Source organism: Haliotis rufescens, unplaced genomic scaffold, assembly GCF_023055435.1.
Source record: "Haliotis rufescens isolate VD_foot unplaced genomic scaffold, xgHalRufe1.0.p SCAF_21, whole genome shotgun sequence".
In the NCBI taxonomy this organism is placed as follows: domain Eukaryota; kingdom Metazoa; phylum Mollusca; class Gastropoda; order Lepetellida; family Haliotidae; genus Haliotis; species Haliotis rufescens.
In genome coordinates this window covers 4,628,394-4,648,270 of record NW_025963902.1, presented here as the reverse complement: position 1 = coordinate 4,648,270, position 19,877 = coordinate 4,628,394, and the positions used below count along the sequence as shown (strand labels likewise).

At 42.9% G+C, this 19,877-nt stretch overlaps 1 protein-coding gene across 3 annotated transcripts in view; it reads left to right on the top strand.

Moving 5' to 3' along the window:
- LOC124133381 overlaps window positions 1–4,632 on the top strand; it is a 52,242-nt gene extending 47,610 nt beyond the window's left edge. For all 3 annotated transcript variants that reach the window (XM_046497765.2, XM_046497766.2, XM_046497764.2), the window contains exon 3: window positions 1,717–4,632. In XM_046497765.2, coding sequence (XP_046353721.2) covers window positions 1,752–3,215 — 1,464 coding nt within the window. In that variant the 5' untranslated portion in view covers window positions 1,717–1,751 and the 3' untranslated portion in view covers window positions 3,216–4,632. The remainder of the gene's footprint in view (window positions 1–1,716) is intronic.
- Window positions 4,633–19,877: the final 15,245 nt, after the last annotated feature.

Below are 19,877 nucleotides of genomic sequence, written 5' to 3'. Positions count from 1 at the left end.
AGACAGACTAAGGCCAGGCATCCGGGATGATAAGTGATCATCACGCAAGAGCTGGTCTTGATGTAATGTGAGATGAAATGTGAGATGAAACAGGCAGTCGCCCGCTCCCCTTATATAATCATACTAGCTCTAGCACTTTTCACACAGTGCCAGACCAGTCCAGTGTCACTTGAACACCACAGAATATTCCACATGTTTCGATAACGATTGACATCCATCCATACTATTCCGGAAGTTTACAGATAATTGGAGCATCTGAATATAATAACTTCTCCACCACTGCTTATATTAAATAGTACTACATTCCGCAGACAACTAATCCTTGTCGAAATACAATGTAATGAACTTCTACGAAATCCCAACAGAAACAATGTAACACAGTTAAATCATTGTTTAACAATACAATAAATTACTATGCCATAAAACAATACCTTGTCCTTCCTAGCAGTTCCCAATCCGTCCGCTAGGGACACAGCGGTTGTGAAGAGTGAGGGATGCACTTAAAATACAAATGTATGCAATTAATTCATTCGGGAAACAATTTGCGTTTGAAAGTCTCAAATTAACACTGGTTGATATTTTTTGTTAAAATGATTCAGTTATACATTTTTATAAGTAAACATGATTAAAATCCTTTACAAAAGAGATGGAGTGGGGTGCGGTGGGGTATTCGGGGTGGGTGGGTGGGTGCCATCTGTACCGCTTCCCCCTCTGGAACGACGCGTGACCCTTCTGCCACCCAGGTAAACCTACACCCAACCTTAAGACACAAAATACCTCATGGGTGACTTGAACTCCTGTCTCCCTCCTTCACCTTCAACCCCCCCACCCCCCACCCCCCGGGGGAGCCACGTCTGTACACCCGTACCTCAAGCCAACTCACAGCTTCATCTACTTCAACATAGTGTGTATTGATGCTCGTACCTCTCCATCACAGGGGTCGCGTGTTGTTCGTTCACCCCCTTCCTTACAATGTCAGTTGCACCCCCACCCCCTCCTGACCCTCTCACCCCGTGACACTGGACCCAGGGGCAGTCGTTCTGTTAGTCTCGGGCTGACAAAGGGGGGTGTTTGTCAAGGCGTGTTGAGCTTGTATGCTGAGCACTCGCCTCACCCTGCACTGTGGAATTCCGCTTATGTTAATTCCTCAATTACTTCCAGACGGGTACGTGTGGGGTACGTTTCTATTTGCTCGGTAACCTACTTTAAAGTTCGAAAAACAAGGCAGTCTCTTTCATTTACTCAATATTATTACAGTAAAAATATGTTAGATGATTTATTTATTCAGGGTATGTAGATCATGTCAATAAGATTCGTTTGTTTTGTTTGTCCTTTGTTTAAAGCCGCACTCAGCAATATTCCAGCCACATGTATATGACGGCGGTCTGTAAATAATCGAGTCTGGAATCCCATGAGTCGTCTCTTACGACAAGCAAGGAAGACCAATTTTAACCAGGATCGTCACGTGTCTGATCAAGCTCGGTTGATTGCGTGTTATCGTATCCCAGTTGCGTAGATCGATACTCATGATGTCAATCACTGTCTATTCCTGACTCGATATTTTACAGGCCGCCGTCATACAGCTGAAATATTGCGGCGTAAAACAAAAAAACAAAACACCAAACACTCTAACACTAAAGAGATCGTATGGTCGTTTGTTAAAAAAATTGAGGTAATGTACAAAACCCTTACTTTGTTCCGTTTCCCTCTTTTCAGATATATAACAGAACGTACTGCAAGCAATAAACAATATGTCTGCTGACGTGTTAGAACGGAAGGCCTACTTTGTGGGAGTATGGAGGGGAGACGTGGTCTCGGACAACATCATCCGTCAACTCAGAGTCAAATCAGAGGCCGATAAAGGCAAGAAGGTGAAGATCCGATTGTCCAAAGATGGTGTCCAGATCAGGAAACCCGCAATGTTCCAGTCATCGTCCTTGTTTGATACTTACCGAATGGCGGACATATTCTTCATGACAGTCAATCAACAGAACAGATCGTGTCTTTTGTGCATTGTCCGTGATGTAAAGCATAAATACGCAATCTTAGCGTTCAGGTGCTCATCCGACCTTGATGCGGGACTATTCGTGCAACATTTCAAGTCTTGGAAAAGCCGAAGTAGGGGAGGCGACTATGAGATGAAGCGCAAGCAGGATGGGAACTGGACACTCCGCAACCGTAGTGCCCCTCCTACTCGACAGCTTCTTCAGATTCCTAACGGTAAACCCGCACACCTGCCCGTCAATGGCGACGTGAGACACGTCAATCACGCCCCGATGAATGATATTACCTTGCTTCCTGACCCTGAAGGTGTGACCAAGGAGGAGGTGTTCCTCAAAGGTCGTCCGCAGCATAACATCGGCATCCAGACCAAGTCCAATGACATTGACATGGACCAGATGTCAGAAGTCTCAGATGTGTCCGCTTTCAAGGATGAACTAGAGTCTCTCTCCCAGGAGCTCCGAGAGATCAAGTTCCTTCTGGAAAAGTCCACCGGTATCAGTGTTGAAGAACACTTCCGTCGGGCCAGAGAGGGAGAGGAAAATAATAACAACGATACAAAAGTCTCGACTGTAAGCAGTTCCCCAGAAGGTATGGCTAGGGTGTATGTGTCCAACAGAGAACCGCCCAAAATGGTTCCAAAGCTTTCTCTCCCTACAGACAACGAAGACGAAGTGTTCAGTGATGAGCCAGATTATAGGAGCTTTGGCGTCCAGACGGTTCCAGGGCAGGCATCCCGTCACCCTTACATCAAGACATCTGAGGTTGCTAGTGTGTTAAAGAGAGAGTTCAGTAGTAGCCATCTTGAGGACAAGACGCCTCGCGTCATGGCAGTCCCGTCACCTGCTGGTGACAAATCACATCAGTCGGTCAAACAGAATGGCATCAGCGTACCGACCAATGGGGTTGCCGATGGACATGCTTCTGCGAAAAACAGTGTGCGGGTGAAGTTTGATTCCAGGTCTATGAGAATAGCTCATGATCAGAAGTCGAGGTCAATGAGACTCAGTTCGGACTTCATGGTGCCATCAACGGTTCCGAAACCAATTGAGAAGACTTACGCCAGACCCACGATTCTTCGACCTGGGCATGTGTATGACTCTCACCGCTATCACCACCCCCGGAGAAACAGGCCACAAAGCCTGTACATTATGTCGGGGGCACAGCCTCTCAAGGTTCAGAACCCCAAGCAAACATATGAGGCTCAGTTTTGATCCTGATTGGTATTAAGGTCCGCGTGGTTGGCCTACATTAAGCATTCATTTATTAGGTATCAAATTGAGTATTTGTTATTCGGAGATTTTTTCCAACATATATGATGAGAAAGATTTGTGGTTTGGAACCTTTCAATGTGTCTGAGCGGATGGTGAATCGAAGGAAAGGGGTTTAAGAACGCCGTGTTCTGAACTGATGGAACACAAAGAATTAGATATAACGTTTTATGAACATTCGGAGTGAGTATATAGTGGTTCTTAAGATGTTCGCCAAACAGTATAGGGACTTGAAAGCCCCAGCTGTTCCGGATTAGAAACTCACCCTTCCTCCAGATTACACCCGAACAAACCAAGAAATCAAAACAAAAAAACACATAAAAAGTGATGAGCAGTGTCCTATGCATGGATCTTGAGTTGTGACAAATCTGTCTGAACAGCACAGTGTCTGTGTGGGAGTATTGATGCCACACTGCGACCGACCAGTATCGAGGTGTTTGTGACATACATGTGTGCTATGTTAAGTGTGTCGTGAATAATACAGAGTGTCGTGGATATGCGATGTTCCGTGATTTCTGTGACATTGACAAGTTATCTGACAAACTCTTCGACAAGTTCTTTGACAAGTTCTTTAACATGTTTTTCGACACGATCTTTACCAAGTTCATTGACAAGTTCTTTGACAAGTTCTTTAACTAGTTTTTTGACATGTTCTTCGACAAGTTATCTGACACGATCTTTGACAAGCTCTTTGACAATTTCTTTGACAGGTTCTTCGATAAGCTCTTTGACAAGTTCTTTAACATATTCTTCGACAAGTTCTTTGACATGTTCTTCGACAAGTTACCTGACACGATCTTTGACAAGCTCTTTGACAAGTTTTTTGACAAGTTATCCGACATGTTCTTCGACGAGATTTCTGACAAGTTCTCTCTGCTGTTGAACAAATGTTTGAAATGTTTATATTCACTTAACATTTACTTACGAGTCTATTTACAAGTGTACAGGGAACCCACCCATATATACTCGGAGGGTTAAAAGATGTTAGTTCTGACGTGGCGAGTGAGCTGTAGTGACGGGATGAGTGTAGCTTCATCGTGACCATACACATGTTTGACATAAAGTGTACTTGTACATAAACATGTACAGTGGAATTTCCTTAGCTATAGTCTAGAACCCGAGGGCCAATTGTTCTTGACACTTGCTAACCTGGATATGGTACGTCTCGGTGTGATGGAGTTTCACTGTAAGTAAGCATTAATCGTAATATTGATGTTAACAGCATTATAAAGCCAAGTCAGGAGTATTGGACTATTGTACTAACTCACACGTTGACACTTGATGAATTATAGACATACCACAAATAGAAACTAATTCTACATTGTATCTCTATTATGATATAAAGAATGAATAATTAAAAGCATTGGTGTTGTTTTATAGCATGTGTTTTATAGTGTGTGTATGTATGTATGTATGTGTGTGTGTGTGTGTGTGTGTGTGTGTGTGTGTTTGTGTGTGTGTGTGTGTGAGTATGTATGTCTGTGTATATTTGTACATGTGTGTGTATGTGTGAATATGTATGTGTGTGTATATTTGTGTGTGTATGTGTGTGTGTGTGAGAGAGAGAGAGAGTGAGTGAGTGAGTGAGTGAGTGAGTAACCTAGATTATTTATAAAAATTTAAAAACATCAGCCTGAATCAGTTTTAAGATAAACGCCCTTCAACAATGTCATTTTGTAGACCTAATTTCTTTTTTTCAACAATCCGAAGCATAATTATTTTCGGGGACAATTTATTTTGTTTCGATAAAATCTCGCTTGTAAAAATACCCAGGTCATGATAACCTCACGTACCATGATGTAACTGATCAAGACGCCAAGTAGGAGTCCCCAGAAGGCTATCTTCACCTACAAGGCATATACATATCTACGTAATGCTATTAGGTTTATCTGCACTCCACCAGCTGGGGGCGATATACTACCACCTGGTCCGGTCATAAAGCAATAATGGCCATGACATGGAAACAGGTGGCAATTGTGCTTCAGTCAGTGGGTCTTGGTGTGGGTTTTTCGGTCGTCATGGTATATGTACACATGTTTGAGTTTGTTGATTTTTGTTGACTTTTAATACGAACATGTATTAACCTATATGAAAGAAAGACTTAAAATATACTCACAGCCAGAAAAACGCGATCCATAAGACATAAAGTAAAGTATGTACGTTAAGAATTGATGTTTCCAATGTGTACCCCTTAATGACAAAACTAGCTCTCAGTCAGGTGTTACCACAGTGTCTTTATTCTTATCACGATCTTCTGTACGTGATTTCCAAACTTCACACGATAATCCTGCACGAGACAAATGGTGCATCTCCAGTCATGGATCTATGACGTCACATGCGATGCCTTCATGGGTGAGTGAGTATGGTTTTACGCCGCTTTTAGCAATATTCCAGCAATATCACGGCGGGGGACACCAGAAATGGGCTTCACACATTGTACCCATGTCGGGAATCGAACCCGGGTCTTCGGCGTGTCGAGCGAACGCTTTAACCACTAGGCTACCCGACCGCCCCCGATGCGTTCATGAGCGGGTCACACAGTATACCAGTATTTTCGTTTGTGCGTCGAACCAATCTATAATGTCTTGAATATGAGTATTTCCTAATATTAACCAACATGTGTGATATTCGTGTTTGTTTTGTCGGTGAGGATGAAGAAAACACACGCCACATGAACCAGTTGAGTGGGCATGGTGACACGGGTGGCCCAGTCGTCTAAGGCGCCGCGATTCGCTGTGCAGAGTTGCGTCCCTTGAGCCTGCCAGAAACCTATGATTGTGGGTTCGAATCCGGGTTCGCCCCGATTGTGTTTCTAGGTTTGTCAGCACCATACCCGTGCTCGTTGGTTTCACCGAAGTGGTAAACGTCTGAGACCTGCATCACTTCGGGCTTTCCTCCAACATTAAGCTGACACGCCGCGATATAACTGGAATACTGTTAAAAGCGGCGTTAAACACAACTCACTCAATCACTCGCTGTTCAGTTTTTACAGCACACAAATTCCTTACAGAGTCACCATACTTCTCAATTGTTGTCACTTTTTCAAATTAGCTGTCACCATTTTCACAGTCATCGGGCACCTCACATAATCGCGAACTATTATGTGCTTTTGAACGAGAACTCGTTCTTAGCCGAGACAGGACACCCACACATCCATCCCACGTCTTGTCGCGGGCCACCCTCTACCTCTTTCTTCACAAGAGGGCGGGGCGGGCCTTACACATGCTCATATTGAGTTAATGAGTGAGTGAGTATGGTTTTACGCCGCTTTTAGCAATATTCCAGCAATACCACGGCGGGGAACACCAGAAATGGGCTTCACACATTGTACCCATGTCGGGAATCGAACTCGGGTCTTCGGCGTGACGAGAGAACGCTTTAACCACTAGGCTACCCGACCGCCCCTATTGAGTTAATTGTCGGGTCACCACTCAACTTATCCTGGCTTACCAGGAGTGCACGAAACCATGGCTAATGATGACAACGTGGTATACCGAGGCTAATGATGACAACGTGGTATACCGAGGCTAATGATGACAACGTGGTATGCTGAGGCTAATGGTGTCAGCGTGGTATATCGAGGCTAATGGTGACAGCGTGGTATACCGAGGCTAATGGTGACAGCGTGGTATATCGAGGCTAATGGTGTCAGCGTGGTATATGGAGGCTAATGGTGACAGCGTGGTATACCGAGGCTAATGGTGACAGCGTGGTATATCGAGGCTAATTGTGTCAGCGTGGTATATGGAGGCTAATGGTGTCAGCGTGGTATATCGAGGCTAATGGTGACAGCGTGGTATACCGAGGCTCATGGTGATGTGCACCTGTGCAGCAGCGATCGAAGAGAGGGTTAGAGAAATGCACAAACAGTGCAACACTTTGTTCGCCGGATCTGAAGCAGAACAAAAACAATAGATCATGCTTTCAGACTGTATCAAGCTCGCCTGGAGGTTGACATCGTGTTACAGAATGAGATTACTGCACGTTGTCTGGCAGATGCCATTTATCATACAAGGAGTGTGTGTGTGTGAGTTGGGTTTAACGCCGCTTTTAACAGTATTCCAGTCATATCACGGCGTGTCAGCTTAATGTGGGAGGAAAGCCCGAAGTGATGCAGGTCTCAGACGTTTACCACTTCGGTGAAACCCACGAGCACGGGTATGATGCTGACAAACCTAGAAACATAATCGGGGCGAACCTGGATTCGAACCCACAATCATAGGTTTCTGGCGTGCCCAAGGGACGCAACTCTGCACAGCGAATCGCGGCGCCTTAGACGACTGGGCCACCCGTGCCCCCTAGCATACAAGGAGTTGTTTCAAAAATGTATCTGAGTTGTACGACAAATGGTATCTGACAGACGCTTATGCTGTCATCTGTTTCTGACACACCATCAAACGCATCATTTTAGCAAGGAATCGATGCATATTTTGTCTATTCTCATGATCGCAGTGGCGCATTAATACATAACACAACGTTCATTACTGCATCACTTCGGGATTTCCTCCCACGCCATATTGACACGTCGTACTAGAACTGAAATACAGCATCACTTCGGGATTTCCTCCCACGTCATGTTGACACGTCGTGCTAGAACTGAAATACAGCATCACTTCGGGATTTCCTCCCACGTCTGTTGACACGTCGTGCTAGAACTGAAATACAGCATCACTTCGGGATTTCCTCCCACGTCTGTTGACACGTCGTGCTAGAACTGAAATACTGCATCACTTCGGGATTTCCTCCCACGTCATGTAGACACGTCGTGCTAGAACTGAAATACTGCATCACTTCGGGATTTCCTCCAATATCATGTTGACACGTCTTGCTAGAACTGAAATACTGCATCACTTGGGGATTTCCTCCAATATCATGTTGACACGTCGTGTTAGAACTGAAATACTGCATCACTTGGGGATTTCCTCCCACGTCATGTAGACACGTCGTGCTAGAACTGAAATACTGCATCACTTGGGGATTTCCTCCAATATCATGTTGACACGTCGTGCTAGAACTGAAATACTGCATCACTTGGGGATTTCCTCCCATGTCATGTTGACACGTCGTGCTAGAACTGAAATACTGCATCACTTGGGGATTTCCTCCAATATCATGTTGACACGTCGTGTTAGAACTGAAATACTGCATCACTTGGGGATTTCCTCCCACGTCATGTAGACACGTCGTGCTAGAACTGAAATACTGCATCACTTCGGGATTTCCTCCAATATCATGTTGACACGTCTTGCTAGAACTGAAATACTGCATCACTTGGGGATTTCCTCCAATATCATGTTGACACGTCGTGTTAGAACTGAAATACTGCATCACTTGGGGATTTCCTCCCACGTCATGTAGACACTTCGTGATAGAACTGAAATACTGCATCACTTGGGGATTTCCTCCAATATCATGTTGACACGTCGTGTTAGAACTGAAATACTGCATCACTTGGGGATTTCCTCCCACGTCATGTAGACACTTCGTGATAGATTGGTTGGTTGGTTGGTTGGTTGGTTTGTTGTTTAACCCCGCACTCAGCAATATTCCAGCTATATGACGGCGGTCTGTAAATAATCGAGTCTGGACCAGACAATCCAGTGATTAATATCATGAGCATCGATCCACGCAATTGGGATACGATGACATGCATCAACCAAGTCAGCGAGTCTGACCACCCGATCCCATTAGTCGCCTCTTACGGCAAGAATAGTCGCCTTTGACGGTAGGCATGGGTAGCTGAAGACCTGTTCGACCCCGGATTTTCACGGATCTGGGCCTTTCCTCTCCCATCATGTTGACAAGTCGTGTTGGCCGGCGGGGAATTGTTTACTTTGGTTGGCCAAATACTGCATCACTTCAGACTTTCTTCAGAATTACGTTCTGTAGTCGACGGCACAACGATAACCTGTCAATATACCATCAATACCCGACACACTTCGAAAATGCTCTGTTTCCTTGATCTAATGTCTCAGACTTCTATTTTGACCTTGACCTACACTCCGGGATATGACGTCAGATGTTCACCTGTGATTCGTGAGTACGGGTTCGTGATTGACGTCAGTATTATCATTGTGACCGGAATACGAATGTGAAGATCCGTTTGATTTCACAGATTTTTTAAATTTTATCTTCAGACTAACAGGGTAATAGTTGACTCCAGTCTGTCTACAACGACAAGAGGTCATGCGGTTTCGGCTGTAGTCATTAAGCAAGAATTTCAGGTTCCGTACAGTGAGTAAATGCTAACTGTGCCTTGGGAGATTTGTTGAGTCAGCAAGTTCGCTTTAATCTGCAGGGACAAATATTCAAGTTATATAAAGACGGCCTGCTAGTCTGGACAAGATAAAATTGGCAACCATTCATGTCGCCGAGGTGAGGTGAGGTGAGGTGAGGTGAGGTGAGGTGAAATTGTTTAACCTCGCGCTCAAGATTATGGAATTTATATAGTGACGTACATGCATGCGTGCGTGTGTATGTGTGTATGGTGTTGGTGTATGGTGTATGTGTGTGTGTAGTGTGTGTGGTGTGTATGGTGCGTGTGTGTGGTGTGTATGGTGTGTATGGTGTGTGTGTATGGTGTGTGTGTGGTGTGTGTATGGTGTGTGTGTGGTGTGTGTATGGTGTGTGTGTGTGGTGTGTGTATGGTGCGTGTGTGTGGTGTGTATGGTGCGTGTGTGTGGTGTGTATGGTGTTTGTGTATGGTGTATGTGTGTGTGTAGTGTGTGTGGTGTGTATGGTGCGTGTGTGTGGTGTGTATGGTGTGTATGGTGTGTGTGTGGTGTGTGTATGGTGTGTGTGTGTGTGGTGTGTGTGGTGTGTGTGTGTGTTGGGGGAGGCTTCTAGTACTTGCCCGGACTAATGCCGGTTCTATAGTGCTAGTCCAGTGAGATACATGCCGCAGTTTAACACAGTATACTGACCCTCAACCGACCAGTCCTGCGTCCTGCTTTTATCCAGCGCCAGTCAGGAAAACAACAAGTACCATATTTTATCATCCTTTGGTCCAACGTATCTCTCGAGGCAGATGGTCCATCCACTTGACCACGGAGGTGGTTTCCGGACAGACGCTCTATCCACTTGACCACGGAGGCGCTCTGAGGTAGGCTGACACACTATACGCCAGGATGCACTGAAGTCACGTCGTCCCGAGTCACTCGTCACATGAGTGAGTGAGTGAGTGAGTGAGTCGTGTATCATGAGTGAGTGAGTTAGTGAGTGAATCGTGTATCATGAGTGAGTGAGTGAATCGTGTATCATGAGTGAGTGAGTGAGTGAGTGAGTGCACCTCGTTAGATTTCCTTATTCCAAAGATATCCTTGGCATTACCCTGACCTCCAAGTAACAATTGCAAGACAAACATAGATTCATTTATTTGCACACAACATGCATGGAGCTGACATGCTATCAGATACACTTCGCAGCTGATAACAGCTTTGTATTTGGGTGTAACTGTACAGCCACGTGCTGAATGATAGGAACGGGGTATAATATTTCAACAGTGTGTTAGAGACGGGGGATATCAGTTGGTTCACAACACAGGCCAACATTGACCAGTAATTGTATGTTTTATACTACACCAGTGCAGGTGGTATTTTTGTTCCGTGGCCACATTCAGTTTGAGCATCATGTTATGCAACTCGTAATTGATATTTTATTGCCTAAAGGAGAACTCTGTCCTTGTAACTGCAGCTGTCAGTCAACTATATCAACCATGTACCTGCATCGATCCAGTACCTAATCTATCATATATCTGTATAAACCGTGTACCTGTATCTATCATACACCTGCATCGATCCAGTACCTAATCTATCATACACCTGGATAAACAGTGTACCTGTATATATCATACACCTGGATAAACCGTGTACCTGCATCTATCATATATCTGCATATACCGTGTACCTGTATCTATCATACGCCTGGATAAACCCTGTACCTGCATCGATTTAGTACCTAATCTATCATACACCTGGATAAACAGTGTACCTGTATATATCATACACCTGGATATACCGTGTACCTGTATCTATCATACGCCTGGATAAACCCTGTACCTGCATCGATTTAGTACCTAATCTATCATACACCTGGATAAACAGTGTACCTGTATATATCATACACCTGGATATACCGTGTACCTGTATCTATCATACACCTGGATATACCGTGTACCTGCATCTATCATACACCTGGATATACCGTGTACCTGCATCTATCATACACCTGGATATACCGTGTACCTGTATCTATCATACATCTGCATATACCGTGTACCTGTATCTATCAAACACCTGGATATACCCTGTACCTGCATCTATCATACACCTGCATATATCGTGTACCTGTATCTATCATACATCTGCATATACCCTGTCCCTGTATCTATAATACACTTGCATATACCCTGTACCTGTATATATAATACACTTGCATATATCTGTACCTGTATCTATCATACACCTGGATAAACCGTGTACCTGCATCTATCATACACCTGCATATATCGTGAACCTGTATCTACCATACACCTGCATATACCGTGTACATGTATCTATCATACACCTGCATATACTCTGTACCTGTATCTATTATACACCTGCATATACCGTGTACATGTATCTTTAATACACCTGCATATACCGTGTACCTGTATATATCATATACCTGTATAAACATGTACCTGTATCTACCATACACCTGGATAAACAGTGTACCTGTATATATCATACACCTGGATATACCGTGTACCTGTATCTATCATACGCCTGGATAAACCCTGTACCTGCATCGATTTAGTACCTAATCTATCATACACCTGGATAAACAGTGTACCTGTATATATCATACACCTGGATATACCGTGTACCTGTATCTATCATACACCTGGATATACCGTGTACCTGCATCTATCATACACCTGGATATACCGTGTACCTGCATCTATCATACACCTGGATATACCGTGTACCTGTATCTATCATACATCTGCATATACCGTGTACCTGTATCTATCAAACACCTGGATATACCCTGTACCTGCATCTATCATACACCTGCATATATCGTGTACCTGTATCTATCATACATCTGCATATACCCTGTCCCTGTATCTATAATACACTTGCATATACCCTGTACCTGTATATATAATACACTTGCATATATCTGTACCTGTATCTATCATACACCTGGATAAACCGTGTACCTGCATCTATCATACACCTGCATATATCGTGAACCTGTATCTACCATACACCTGCATATACCGTGTACATGTATCTATCATACACCTGCATATACTCTGTACCTGTATCTATTATACACCTGCATATACCGTGTACATGTATCTTTAATACACCTGCATATACCGTGTACCTGTATATATCATATACCTGTATAAACATGTACCTGTATCTACCATACACCTTGATAAACATGTACCTGTATCTATCATACACCTGGATATACCCTGTACCTGTATCTATTATATACCTGCATATACCATGTACCTGTATCTATCATACACCTGCATATACCCTGTACCTGCATCTATCACACACCTGCATATACCGTGTATCTGCTTATACAATACACCTGCATATACCGTATACAGCTGCATCTATCACAAAGAGCACCACATGATCACATTTGAACTGACACACTGACAAAAAAACAGGCCAGTTCACATCAAACTGTTTTTGTTTTTGTTTTAAAAAAAAGACTCCTTCGCTAACCTCTCCCAGAAAATCGAAGTAAGCCTGTCTCTCGCCATCCGTGGGTCGTGTGGTAAGCCTGGCCAGTAAGTCTTGTGTATATTTGTGTTGAATGCGGCGTGTAGTCATTGGGAAGACAAGTCAATATGACGTCCCTGACATCTGACTGTCAAAGGCTATACACGCTGTGGGCATATTAAGACGCCGCTTACGAGCAACACTTTGATATGGTAAGGAATCCCACTGGATGGGGGAGTTTGAGGTGGTATTGAGATAGCTGGCAGTGAATCAGTATCCAGGTGTGGCTAGTTGGAGGAAAACTCTCGGATCAATACACCTGGCTGTTGCAAGGGTTATTTGGGTATCTAAAAACGTGAAATCAAAATAATGAAAAACTTGTCATTTGAAACACAGCCAAGGGCGGATAAAGAAACTGACAGTATGATGGCTTGTCTTATTGACAGTTGGGAAACAAGAATAAAGGGCTTATACACCGTGAAAGAACATGAACCTGTTTTTGTGATGAACGCTCCTGTTTTCTGTACTGTCCCGATTATGACGTACCTAAGTAGAGCGCTTGGTAAAATACTGCATGTAACTTTATGGATAAGACATTCTGGTTTATTGCATTTAGCTACGTTTCGATCTAGATTCTTACACCCTTATCATTCCAGCATATGTACTCACCAACTTCTAGGATGCCTTTCAAACAGTTTGAAAAATACTGTCGGCAAAAGAAAGTATACACTTGATAATTGGATTTGACCAAAATATTGCAAACGTTACTAGGCTGAAAACAGTCGCAGAAATTCTGCAAACGTAAGGTCCAAAGTAGGTGTGATCTGGTTCCATATACTTCACAGTCGAATAACCATTTTTTGTTTGTTTCATTTTAGCCACCATCAAACATGGATGTAAACTTTCTTTTGCTTGGCAGTTTAGTAATTTTTAATCGGCATGTCAGGACTTCAACCCCCATTCTTCGAGGTACTTGAAACCACACTTATCAATCGCGATATCATCTCGGCTCACATCAATTCAAGTCCTTAAAGCTTGTTAATCGCGCGTTTAGATTTCGAGACAATCGTAGTGCCACACTTATCAATCGCGATATCATCTCGGCTCACATCAATTCAAGTCATTAAAGCTTGTTAATCGCGCGTTTAGATTTCGAGACAATCGTAGTGCCACACTTATCAATCGCGATATCATCTCGGCTCACATCAATTCAAGTCCTTAAAGCTTGTTAATTGCGCTTTCAGATTTCGAGACAATCGTAGTGCCACACTTATCAATCGCGATATTATTTCGGTTCACATCAGTATAAGTCTTTATAGCTTGTTAATTGCGCTTTCCGATTTCGAGACAGTTGTAGTTCCAAAGATGTTATATCTGAGTTAAGTGTGTCATGTGCACCATAAACTTCAGTAACATTATTTATAACCAACGTGAGTAAAAAAAGAGAAAACACTCATTCTATGATCATAAAAAATATCTGCTAAGAGCAGAGTCCACTTCCGATACCAAGGTAAGCGGATCCTGCCTCACGGGTAGCATCCGTCACAATCACGTGACACGTGTGTCAATTGTCCACCTGAAAAACATACAGGAACCGTATACAAAAATCTATCATACACGTGCATATACCGTGTACCTGTATCTAACATACACCTGCATATATCGTATACAAGAATCTATCATACACATGCACATACCGTGTACCTGTATCTAACATACACCTGCATATATCGTCTACATGAATCTATCATACACCTGCATATACCGTGTACCTGTATCTATAATACACCTGCATATACCGTGTACCTGTATCTACCATACACCTGCATATATCGTCTACATGAATCTATCATACACCTGCATATACCGTGTACCTGTATCTATCATACACCTGCATATATCGTCTACATGAATCTATCATACACATGCATATACCGTGTACCTGTATCTACCATACACCTGCATATATCGTCTACATGAATCTATCATACACATGCACATACCGTGAACCTGTATCTATCATACACCTGCATGTATCATGTACATGTATCTATCATACACCTGCATATACTTGTACATGTTTCTATCATACACCTGCATATACTTGTACATGTATCTATTATACACCTGCATATACCGTGTACATGTATCTATCATACACCTGCATATACCGTGTACATGTATCTATCATACACCTGCATATATCGTGTACCTGTATCTATCATACACCTGCATATATCGTCTACATGAATCTATCATACACCTGCACATACCGTGTACCTGTATCTATCATACATCTGCATATATCGTCTACATGAATCTATCATACAGCTGCATATACCGTGTACTTGTATCTATCATACACATGCATATACCGTGTACCTGTATCTATCATACACCTGCATATATCGTCTACATGAATCTATCATACACCTGCATATCCCGTGTACCCGTATCCATCATACACCTGCATATACCTGTCTACATGAATCTATCATACACCTGCATATACCGTGTACCTGTATCTACCATACACCTGCATATATCGTCTACATGTATCTATCATACACATGCACATACCGTGAACCTGTATCTATCATACACCTGCATGTATCATGTACATGTATCTATCATACACCTGCATATACTTGTACATGTTTCTATCATACACCTGCATATACTTGTACATGTATCTATTATACACCTGCATATACCGTGTACATGTATCTATCATACACCTGCATACACCGTGTACATGTATCTATCATACACCTGCATATATCGTGTACCTGTATCTATCATACACCTGCATATATCGTCTACATGAATCTATCATACACCTGCATATACCGTGTACCTGTAACTATCATACACCTGCATATACCGTGTACATGTATCTATCATACACCTGCATATACTTGTACATGTATCTATAATACACCTGCATATACCGTGTGCCTGTATCTATCATACACCTACGTATACCGTCTACAAGAAGCTATCATACACATGCATTTACCTTGTTTGATAGGCATTACTTAGAAGTTGACGGATGACAAGGTAGACACAATTTTATGGATAACAACTTCTTTAATACTGTGAAAAGCGACGTTTCGGTATAGATCCTTATACCGTTGTCAAGCAAGACTGAATGAGGGACATAGTACAGAATATATATATATAGTAGGTGGAGGATTAACAGTAGAGGACAGAACAAACAGAATCCAAACCAGTATCTACCGGAAGCCCACCCACACCGACCAGTATATCCACTTCAACTCTAACCACCCTCTTAGAACCAAGACTGGCATCATCTCCACCCTCACCAAACGAGCCATCAACCTTTCCTCTGCTGACCCCAAACCTGAGATCGCTCACCTCCGCCAAGTCTTCACCCACCTCAACAACTATCCACCCAATCTCGTCGACAAAGTCATCGCCTCTGTACTCCTTCCCACACCCAGACCTGCGACCCTTAAACCCGAATCAGCGCCCTTCCGCATCGCCCTCCCGTTCATAGGAAAAGCCCCCCACATCATCAGCCGCCTCCTCAAACAGCAAGCCAACATCGACACCCACTTCACCAGCTCCAACTCCCTCAACACCCAGCTAAGAGCCAACGGCAGGAACACAACCAAACCACAAGAGCCTAAAGGTGTAGTTTATAAAATTGACTGCAACTGTCGATAATCTTATAGGTGAAACATCCCGCCCCATCAACACCAGAATGAAAGAGCACAAAACCTCCGGCATTTAATCCGACAGCAAATCAGCCATCTCGGACCATATCAGCAACTGTCCCAATCACAACATGAACTGGGACAACGTCCAAATCCTCGCCAACAACCTCCATGATCATTAAAAGAAAACTAACAGAAGCAGCCACAAGCCATCAATCAACAGAGATCAAGGCTATTTCATCCCATCCGCCTACCATGAACTCATCAAACAATAATCACTTATCCTGTTTATTGGCTTCATGTACCTATTGGCCTCCACCTATGTGTTCTCTGTCCATCGTGTTGTGACAGCATCATCCCTTTGCTGTAAACACCTACCAATGTTATCCCACTCATGTATGCAATTGTTGTAACTGTTGATCCTCTAGGGTTAATCCTCCACCTACTAAATATATTCTGTACTATATCCCTCATTCAGTCTTGCTTGACAACGGTATAAAGATCAATACCGAAACGTCGCTTTTAATGGTATTAAAGAAGTTGTTATCCATAAAATTGTGTCTACCTTGTCCACATGCATATACCGTCTACCTGAATCTATCATACACATGCATATATCGTGTACCTGTATCTATCACATACTTCATATACTGTGTACCTGTAATTATCATACACATGCATATACCGTGTACCTGTGTCTATCACACACCTGCATATACCGTGTACCTGTATCTTTCATACACCTACCACCGTCATATAGCTGGAATATTGCATATACCGTATACATGAATTTATCACACACCTGCATATACCTTGTACCTTTATCTATCATACACCTGCATATACCGTATACATGAATCTATCATACACCTGCATATACCGTGTACATTTATCGATCACACACTCTCATATACCGTGTACCTGTATATATCACACACCTGCATATACCTTGTACCTTTATCTATCTTACACTCTCATATACCGTGTACCTGTATCTATCATACACCTGCATATACCGTGTACCTGTATCCATAATACACCTGCATAAACCGTGTACCTGTATCTATAATACACCTGCATATATCGTGTACCTGTATATATAATACACCTACATGTACCGTTTACTGCATCTATAATACACCTACATGTACCGTGTACTGCATCTATAATACACCTACAGTGCCGTGTACTGCATCTATCATACACCTTCATATACCGTCTACATGAATCTATCATACACCTGCACATACCGTCTACTTGAATCTATCATACACCTGCACATACCGTCTACTTGAATCTATCATACACCTGCACATACCGTTTACTTGAATCTATCATACACATGCATATATCGTGTATCTGTATCTATCATGCACCTATCATATACCCTGTACCAAGTCAAAATAGGGCATTGCATCAAACACCATTTTGGTCACTGATGTGTCACATTTAGTAGTGTCCTTTACATGTTTACCATCAAAATAATTTTAAGGTTGTTCTAAGGCCTTGAATGTTGTAACCCTGATCAAACAACTTTGAGTGAGTGAGTGAGGTTCTACGCCGCTTTTAGCAATATTCCAGCAGTATCACGGCGGGGGACACCAGAAATGGGCTTCACACATTGTACCAATGTCGGGAATCGAACCCGGGTCTTCGGCGTGACGAGCTAACGCTTTAACCACTAGGCTACCCGACCGCCCAAACAACTTTGAGCAAGAGTCATATTGCGCTTTTGAAATCTGCATAGAAAGAGCATGCTCGATTGTACCTCAAAAGATGTGGAATATAGCAACCAAAGGCTGGAACTACTGGAACATTATTCGACATATTAACTGATGGAAAGTTGAAGTCATCCCTCATGTCAAACAGTATTATACAACCCATCCTTGCCGTAAAAGGTGACTATGCTTGTCGTTAAGAGGATCGGGTGGTCAGGGTCGCTGACTTGGTTGATGCATGTCATCGTATCCCAATTGCGTTGATCGATGCTCATGATGTCAATCACTGGGCTGTCCGGTTCAGACTCGATTATTTACAGCCGCGTCATATAGCTGGAATATTGATGAGTGCTGCGTTAAACAACAAACCAAAAAAACAAAAAACAAAACCAGTGTTATACGTCTTCCCATACATGATGAAATTCCTATCAACCAAACTTGATCATTCATCAAAGTTTAAATGTAGATCGATATAACGGCATTGTCCGTGTCACATGATCTTCAAGTGTTGTCTGTTTCTCAATACCCAGGTGTATAGTTCCAACGTTGCATTGTACCACGTAATATTGTGTGCCCGTGAAAATCCAGATTAGAATCGGTCTGCAGTAGCCCATGCTTATCGTTGGAGGCTACTAACGGGAGCGGATGGTCTGGCTCGCTGACTTGGTTGATGCATGCCACCGTATCCCAATTGCTGTATCGTAAGGATATGAATCACAATCAAATAATAATAACACGAGGTGATCGTAAAAAGTGAGCGTATCCTGTATCCCGCCGGTATTCGTCACAAATACATTCAAAGGCAAGTCAATTGTTCCCGTCCCTACAAAAACACATGTTCAAAACGGCGTCATACCCAACTCACTGTCCAAGAAACATGATCATTTACTGTGAACCCACAATCACAACCCGTCCCTCGAGAGGTATAAACGATGATTTTACGACCCTTGGGTAAGTTACGAACATGTAATGAACGAATACACTGTTATCATAATATTTACACTGCTACCCACTAATACTAATTGCAAACAGCTGACATTAAGCTATATTGTAGTATTGTCAATAGGATCGTATCAGTAATGACATATCATGCCACGTTACATGCGTGCTGGCGTTGAATACAGCGATTGTTGTCTTTTCCATAATGGCTTATCGATCCCGACACCCAAGCCCAATATACTACAAGACGTGGTTATAAATGCTCCGTGCGATTGTATTCGCTTCATCGGGCTCACGTGACAATTTCCATTAATCGTCGATATAATCAATTCACCTCTTACAGCTTTTACCTACGTAAACTAGGTCATATGCAACGTAAACTTTATTCCTTTATTCAAAGCGCACGGAATCCAGCGTAATATAGAGGTATTCACAATAAGATGTCATGCGTGAGCGGTTATGGAATGTGTGTGTCTTCTCAAGAAAGGACGAACGACGGTTGTGAAAGTCGAGATTGGGTACCCATCTAATTCA